Below are 8535 nucleotides of genomic sequence, written 5' to 3'. Positions count from 1 at the left end.
CTTACCTGCACGGCACGCTCTTACGTTACGTATTTCTTAGCAGCAGCGGCTGCCGCTGCCGATGCCGCTGCCGGTGCCTCTGCAGTGCTTATAACAGAGCCGCGCGAACTTTTAACGGATTTAGATCGACGCCAACAGCTGACCGACGAAAACCGATCGATCCGGAGTTTTTCCAAACCAATCAAACGAAGAGTTAAGAAAAGAGTTTTTCGTGTATATTTTTTAGAGCGCCAGTGTGGAAACATGAGCGGTGTGCTGCGTCGCGGTTCCTTGAGTTTCGATTTGAACAAGGGCAGGGGCACCATCGAGGCGAACCTCTACGGCGGGTATCGCGAGACAAAGCCTGCGCCGGGCACACCGGAAATCAGTGTCATAGCATTGGACTTTCGCCGCTACTCGGATGACTTGAAGAAGGTTCCTGTTGTCCCAGTCCCCCCAGCCCCGCCAGCAGGTTCCCCCCCCAACCCAGACCTCAGCCAGGATGTGGACAGTGATGTGATATCGAACTTCCTGGGCCACTACACCCGCTGGAGCTTCCTGTGGACCTTCCTGCTCTGCCTGTTGCAGCTGCCCACCACCTTTCACCTGTTCATGTTCGTTTTTCAGGTGAGTTTTTTCGGTGTTTTTGGTGTCGGTTACGGATACGGTTTTCAGACCAAATATTTGATCAGTTGATTGCCTCACACACTCCCCCCTCTAGGCCGAAAACCAGCGGATTGGGGGCAGCACGGGGCTTAGACCGGAAGAAAATATTGAGTAATTGATTGGGTGATTGGAAAGTGTGCGCTGCGAGTGATTTGCAGTAATAGCAATGTTTACGTTTATGTATCTATGAACTAATTGGACAACAAAAAACATATAAAAAGTCAACTTTTGCAACTTTAAATGGAGCTATGGGTTTACTCCTGCTAGATGGCTCACAGATATCACCCAAAGTGGTAAAAAGTATCTCAGGGGAAACCAATTGAAGTAGACTTTATATTGAGATTGTTTTGGGTAATGGTTGTAAACGCTTATCAACGAAAGATAGAGCCGAAACACACTCATTTGTTGGCCAATATTCAGTGGTAAATATTTCACGGTCTCTCTTGCCAAAAAAAACAACAATTGATAAGCGCCGCACTTGAAAAATATGTCAATTTGGACAACAATTGGCAGTACTTCAAACACACTTTCAAACACGCTTTTACCAATCATTTTTCAAGCGTCTGTTTTGGCCCACTCGACTTCCTCTCGACCTTCGGGCACCTTTTGGCCACGCCACGCATCTCCATTCATTTGCATTTGACGAGCCATTTATCAGCGGGGCAAGTATCTGACGGATGGCTGCAGTTGCGTGCGCATCATTTCGCGGCTCGTTCTGCTGCCAGAATGCCTGCCTCAATTGCTCGCTCCGAGTGCACGCCAATCGATAGTAATGAATGATAATCATCATCGAGTAGCGTGCTAATGGGCTGCCCCAAACAAATCGCAGAACAAAAACCGCACACCACCTTGACACACAGAGAGGGTCATCGGTAGTCGAGGGATTGCAACAGAGTCAATCAAGAGCCCAAGAAGTCATTTCACAGACGATGATTACAGCAATTGGCAGCCAATAAAGTGGGGTATTTGGTCATTGGAGGCACCTCCCTCGATCATTAAGGATCGATCATCACAGAAGATCAAAGAGAGACGACAGATTTACAGCCCTTGTGTCATCGGCGAATGAGGAAGCCAATCTTATCTGCTTAATTGTTTAGATTTTATTGATTTTTGATAGCCCTCGATTCGAAATAGATTGCTTTTATCTAATTAAAAACACTTAATAACGGTCTAAGGCATTTGCTCTGATGAAAATCTCACTTGATATTACACATACGTTACGTTAGACACATGATAAGATATTCTATTGCGTTGCCAGAACTATAAAAGGTATAGTTTCATAGAGATCTGCCTGTCATTCGAGTGGTAGTGCTGCAGTGAGTGGTGGAGCATCAACCTTGTGGGTGTCAAGGCACTCCCCGAAAAAGGTCGGTCATTCGAGTGATTCTTTAATGATTCATTTGGCCAAAAACACATTTAGTTAACACGTATTTGGGCTATCAGACAAGTACCATCTCCGGCCGAATTGTTGGACATTATCACAGAGCCCCTTTTGGAATCGGAATGAACGCCGCGCCTGCGTAGAGCCGAGTCTTGTACGCACTCTCTCACCAGAGTCGCGACACCGGTCTCAGACTCAGACTCAGACTCAGCCGAAACTTGCATCTGAATGGTGGCATGGCAATCTGTAAACTATATATTTCACAAGCCCACATTCTAATTCAGTTGGCTTGCACCACAAGTGGCAAACGGTTGCGATTTCGAGTCTGAGCCAGATCCGAGTTCCCGAATGGAGCTGTCAGATCTGCCGCTGCCATCTGGCGAGGCCTCGCCCATGCTGCAATCCAGAGACTTGGAGGAGCTGGACCAGCTGCAGACCACATTGCTGGAGCGATTCTTCGGGGCCATGAGCCGCTGGCAGGGCCACTGGTGCTACCTGCTCTCGATCTTCCAGGCCATCTGCACATTTCACATATTCATCTATGTGTTCCAGGTGAGTGGTCGGTGCAGCAGGCACCTGCTGTGCCTGGTCTTGGTCTGGTCTGGTCTGGGCCAGCAGCTTTCTGCAATCGTTGCGCTCCAACGGCTGCCACATGTTGCCCATCGCGTTGCCCCGCAACGACAACTTCAACTAAACTCAAGCGCAAATGACAAGGTTCTTTGTTGAATCAATGCCAGTTATCAGCCATCGTCTACTCGCATGTACACACATATGTAGTACTTCTGATAACATTATACATAGGTAGAGGGTGTGCGAGTGCGAGTAATTGCCAGCCAGAAAGATAGACTGACAGACCCACAAACCTGTTGATTGTATAAAAGATTGCGGCGCCTACTGTGAGTGGAGATACGCGTGCATTCCGATCAGTGAAAGATACAATTTCATTAAGACGCGTTTAGAGAGGGAATTTCGATTGAGACCAGGGCCATTTGGGATTCCTCTAACTAAAGTTTGGGGCTTAGATCTCTAGAGAAGATCTGCCCAATATCTAAGTCTATCTGTATCTCTAGACCCCCTAAACTTCCTTCTATCCCTCCCCGAAGAGTATTCCCTGTTCCACCTTAATTGTTTCACTTTTTTGCTTAATTATTGACACACAAAATAAAAATAAAAACAAAGCGTGGAGTAATAACAAATATATGAACTGGCTTTCAGACCAAACGAGTTTTGCTTTGTTTTTGCCTCCCAAAAGTGAATTCTTTGGGGCTGATATCTCTGATATATTTCTCCCTCTGCAAACCGCAGGAGATGACATCTTTATGGTCATAGAATTTCCCACAATGTGGCAAGAGCAAGAGCTTTCAATTAGCTGCCACTCCACTCCACTCCCATGCCACACACTGATCCATATCAGGTGTTGCTTGAGGCAGACACCAAGGTTAGAGCTTAAAAGGTTACACTCGGACTCGGTCTCGGTCTCGGGCTCGTACCTGCGGCTAATATTGACCGCTAAACTGTCTAAATATATTAATTAAACAATAATAGTAATAAAATACACACACTTACCGATTTGTGGCCCAGTGTCGGAGAGGCGGCACGGCACGGGGCACACTGGTTGCAGCGAAGCGAAATCGGATTTGCTTTCTCACCTTTGGGGGGGGTCAAGCATGGCGGCCCTGTAACAATTAAGTTAACGATTAGCCACAAACATATTGAGGGTTTAAATAGAGCAATCTACCAGGGAGAACTGTGGGTCAAAGATCTTCCCGGGAATCTCAAGCAGGAAGCTCTTTTTCCCCCGACAACTCCCAACATTCTTTTAACAATTGAATGCAAATTGACGGATACTTGATTAACCAATCGTAAATCATGTATTGTCTCAAAAACAATAGCTTATCGTTGGATAATTAATCTGAGATTTGCATAAAGCTCTAAGGTGCTTGACCTCAGGCCATAGACCACCCTTTAAAGACCCATAAAAGTCGGGTTTTGCCTCAGAAATAGTCCCTCAAAGCCCAGTGTGCCGCTTGTCAGGCCCTGTCGTTGGAATAAAGTGCAATCAGGTGCAACTGCAGCTCGTGCATATCTGCAAACCAATTTATCAAAAAAGACAAAAAAAATAATAGTTAGAAAAAAATCTGTATGTGGTTCGGCGGACAAGTAGAACCCACGCTGCGGAGCCCAGAATTCCATTGTTGCACGAGTGCATTCGTATGTGGCAGGCCATGCAAATGCCTGAAACGTGACAGGCGGCAACCGAGAGAGAGGGGGGGAGGCAAGTGCCACAGCGGCCACAAACCGCGCGACAAATGACATCAGAGGAGAGCCGGCCAGGCTGCCAGATCAACAGTTGCCGACGTGGCCATAAACCACCAAAAGAACACTCACTTTCACCTCACAGGAAAAGGACAGACAGAGAGAGCTCTCGAATGAATTATTGAACATGTTTTCTGTTTTTCTGCTTTTGCCGGCGCACTTTAACTTGAACTTGAAACAATTTCCTCACAGCATACTAAATGTTTAATTGAGGCACGTTTCGCAGTCTCGAGACAGGGGCAGGGGCTGGGGCTGGGGCAGGGCTTTCGACCTGTTTCGAGGTTTGCCTAACACCGGAACGGGTGAGTGGAGAGTCTCTTGAGTGAATAACCCCCCTGGAGGTGCCAGTAGCTCCCTTGATAAGCCGCTTACAAGAGGATTCGATCTTCAATCAGTCAAACCGCACACAGCACTTCTCCTTTGGGGTAATTTTTGGGCTGTCACGAAACATGCTCGTAAATGAAATGATTAATTGGTCTGTAAAAACTAACTACGGAAGAAATTTAAACGATTTAAACGTACGAGTATCTGTGGCATCGGCTTTGCTTTTCTCCCATTCGAAACATAAAAAACTTGTTATTCGAACTTTGATCGGGTTCGGGTTCGCGGATTATGTGCTTCACGTAGAAATTGCAAACGTGAATCGATTGCTTAAGTGTTGGGTATATTTTGGGTATGCCTTTCCGAAATTTGGGTATTCTTTTGACAAGCTGCGGCTGAAGTTCTGGCAAAGATATACAGGTATTTTATAGGATTTATATGGTTCTGATATGTTGATGTAAATAAAGTAAAGAGGTCTCTGGACGAACTACTTTGAGTTATTACTTTGAGATATATTACTCATGAGTCAAATGGTCCAGTAATAGCAAAGGTTATACAATACACATGTGCTAAATCATGCCCAAGCCATGTAAATAGTTGTATTTGCAATCGAGAGGAGTCTCGAGTCTCAGAACCCAGATGAGCTGAGCAGCCGAGCCCCTCATGAACAGCTCTCTCATGCAACATCTTAATACTTTATAGTCTTTGGTAATAATAAGAAATACTAGTCGGCTCTAGCACTACCCCAACATTTACCCATTTCCCATACCTCTAATCTTACAGACTGCACCCAAGGACTTTTGGTGTGCCCCGCCCGCAAATCTCAACCAAATGAATCTCTCGGAATGGCGCAATCTCAGTCAGACATCGGATGGCTGTCTCCTGCTGGACCTGGACTACTCCCAGCTGATCGTAGAGGATGGCCAGGTGACGAATTGGCCCGCGAATGCCAGCGACCTGGGCTACCGGCAGTGCCAGGACTTTGAATTCTCGGACAACGAAGCCCTGACGCTGGTGCAGGAGTTCGAGCTGGTCTGCGGCCGGGATATCCTCAGTCTGGTGGAGACCTGCTTCCTGGTGGGCGCTGCAGCCGGGGCCGTGCTCAGTGGCTGGATTTCGGATCGTTTCGGCAGGCGGCACACGCTGATGGCATTCGTGACGATACAGAGCGTTTTCGGTGAGTCCCCAATGCATAGCTGATGGACTCTGATTGCCCCCAGGGTTTGGATGGACATGTGTGGCAATTTGGTTTTGGTTTTTTGGGGATTCATTTTCTAATTGTCATTTATATGCAGCAATGGCTGCTTACATCCATCCTCGTCCACCTCCTCCTCCTCCTCGTCCTGCGGATGAGCGAGCATGTGAGCATTTGCATTTGCATTCGTCCTCTCGCTCTGCGGCATGTCCTGGGGTCGGGTTGGGATTTTAATTGACTTTACACTTTTATTTACGTGTCTGACCTTGCCACTGACATTCTCGCTTCCTCTGTGGCTCTGCCACATCTCTCTCTCTCTCTCTGTGTGTGTGTTGCAGGTGGAATTTTGGCCTTCTCAACATCGGTGGCCATGTTCATGTCGCTACGTGTTATAATTGGATTCGCATCAATGACCGTGACTGTTGTGAGCTTCGTGCTGGTGGTGGAGCTGGTCTCCGGCAAGTGGCGGACCGTAATCGGTATTCTCAACATTCTCCCAGTGGCCGTAACGTACGTCCTGGCCTCGGGTATGGCCTATCTCATACGCGACTGGCGCATCCTGCAGCTGGTCATCTCATGGCCCTGGCTAATTATGCTTGGTATTTGGTAAGTAATTAAGATAGAAATCAGGGAAGAAAAAGAGTGGTTACACTCAAGAGAAACCCCAGGGGCAGGCCTTTGGGACTAGCAAAATAACTTTATGTTTTAGACGACTCTTTGATATTTTGTTCCCTATTTAAGAGCAATCAGAGCCATAGATTTCCGCAGCCAAAAGATAAATCATAAATGAAGATAGTCCCCAAAGAAATTCCTAAAGAATTATACCTTATCTTAGATGCAAAACTACTTCCGTTTCAACTGTCTTTCTAGAAAACCCACAGATATTTCCACTCCATTCCACCTTCAAGTTCGTCCTCTTCCTTTCGATTGGCTAAACCTTCTGCCAGCCACATTTCGACTTCAAAGCCTGCACATTCTTCGAAGGCAGTCAACAAAATGAATTGACAACAGAACGAAGCGGAAAACAGCAAAGAATCCCACACACAATGCGTGTGGGATCAATTAGATTCCCAAAGGGACAAAGCACATCCCTGGCCAGGGACATTCCTCAGTGTTTACACTCGAGAGCGGCCCCCAGGGGGAATGGAATCCTTTGCGATTAGCCACATTAGCCAGTGGCCGGCCAGGACTTCAATTGCAATCAAATGAAAAACATTCCGCAGGGCCAATAAATACTCGGGGGAGAACTGACATTGATGCCCCGTTTCCTTCTTGTGCTCTTTTGAAGGTTCTGGCTGCCGGAGTCGCCGCGCTGGCTGTTGGCCCAGGGCCGCCTGGATGAACTCTGCGGATTAATTGAGCGAGCGGCCAAAACGAATGGCACCAGCAGCCAGCTGCCGACCAACTATCGCAAGACCCTGGAGGCAGCAGTGCCGCGGGAGGTGCAGCCCCAACAGGAGGGGGCCGGCAGCGAGGAGGTGAAGGGAGACTCATTGGAGGCGGCGTCGAGCCACAAGAGTGGCCATGTGAACCCCCTGCTGGTGGTGTTCGGCGGCAAGTACTGGCGCACCACGTGCCTGACGCTGATCATCTGGCTCACCCTGATCATCATCTACTTCGGATTGACCCTTCACCTGAGCAACCTCGGGGGCAACATCTACATAAACAACGCCGTGGCGGGCACCATCGAGGCCTTGTCCATCTGCACGAGCATTCTGGTGGTGCTCAAGGCGGGCATACGCCGGAGTCTCATCGGTTACATGCTGCTGCCGGGTCTGTGCTGCCTGGCCACGAATCTGGTGCCGAGCCAGACGGGGGTGATAGCTCTGGCCACCATAGGTGAGTCCTCCTCCCACCGCCACTCCTGGAGCTAATCCTTCTTATGTTCCTTCTGCAGCCAAGTGTTTGATTGGTGCGAACAATGCCATCATTCCCACCTACACGGCCATGCAGTATCCCACGATTGTGCGCAACTTTGGCGTCGGAATGGGCAACCTGGCCGCCGGCATTGGCCTCATCCTGGTGCCCTTCCTCTGGCATTTGGTGGGTACTCCCTAGCCCAGCAATTACAATCTCAATTCCCCCAATTACCATCGTTTTGGTTGCCTTTTCGTAGGAACACATTGATGCCCTGCTGCCGCTGAATGTCATGGGTGTTTGTGGCCTCATCGGCGCCATTGCCATTTGCCTGATGAAGGATGTGAATTAGCTGGAATCTGCACTAACCCTTTTCCCGTTTTGACATGTCTAACTGTGATATATTGGAACCACACACACACACACACACATAGGGGGGATAGCGCTTAGTTGCACCCGCACTAAAAACATTTCTTTCTCATTCTACACTAAACTAAGTTTTTATATTTGTTTTTTATTTATATCTGAATGGAATTAAAAATTCTGAATTTTATTTTAAAACCAAAGCAGAGATGTTTCTTTAATTATGGTTTTTAGAAAATTAAAAAATTTGCGGGTCTTTAAACAAGAAATAATTAAAACAAATTAAATCTGGCAGGAAAAAAACGCCTGGCTAGCCAAGCTGCAAACCAACTGAGAGGTTTGAAGCCCAGCTAATTCCCAGATGGTTTAGAGCATTGCTAACCTGCCAGAGAAATCGCTTATACGCACCGTTGAAGCAGCTTTGGCTTTGACTTTCAGGCCAAAAGCAAGGCTTAAA

The 8535-nt window shown here is 47.6% G+C and overlaps 1 protein-coding gene across 4 annotated transcripts; it reads left to right on the top strand.

Moving 5' to 3' along the window:
- Positions 1 to 163: 163 nt before the first annotated feature.
- LOC6594171 (organic cation transporter protein) lies at positions 164 to 8232 on the top strand. 4 transcript variants are annotated; one of them, XM_002019405.2, is made up of 7 exons: positions 164 to 606; positions 2381 to 2578; positions 5447 to 5840; positions 6197 to 6464; positions 7147 to 7697; positions 7756 to 7901; positions 7975 to 8232. In XM_002019405.2, the coding sequence occupies exons 1-7, from the start codon at positions 244 to 246 to the stop codon at positions 8065 to 8067; spliced, it is 2013 nt and encodes a 670-aa protein (XP_002019441.1). In that variant the 5' UTR covers positions 164 to 243; the 3' UTR covers positions 8068 to 8232. The 4 variants fall into 4 exon arrangements, with proteins under 4 accessions (XP_002019441.1, XP_026840049.1, XP_026840056.1 ...); XM_026984248.1 differs by lacking the exon at positions 2381 to 2578 and having other exon boundaries at positions 7975 to 8231; XM_026984251.1 differs by lacking the exons at positions 164 to 606; positions 2381 to 2578 and adding an exon at positions 1816 to 2012 and having other exon boundaries at positions 7975 to 8231.
- The last annotated feature ends 303 nt before the right edge of the window (positions 8233 to 8535 follow it).

The sequence above is a fragment of the Drosophila persimilis genome, unplaced genomic scaffold, assembly GCF_003286085.1.
Source record: "Drosophila persimilis strain 14011-0111.01,24,50 unplaced genomic scaffold, DperRS2 tig00000000-arrow-pilon, whole genome shotgun sequence".
NCBI classification, from domain to species: domain Eukaryota; kingdom Metazoa; phylum Arthropoda; class Insecta; order Diptera; family Drosophilidae; genus Drosophila; species Drosophila persimilis.
This window is presented reverse-complemented; position numbering and strand designations above follow the sequence as displayed.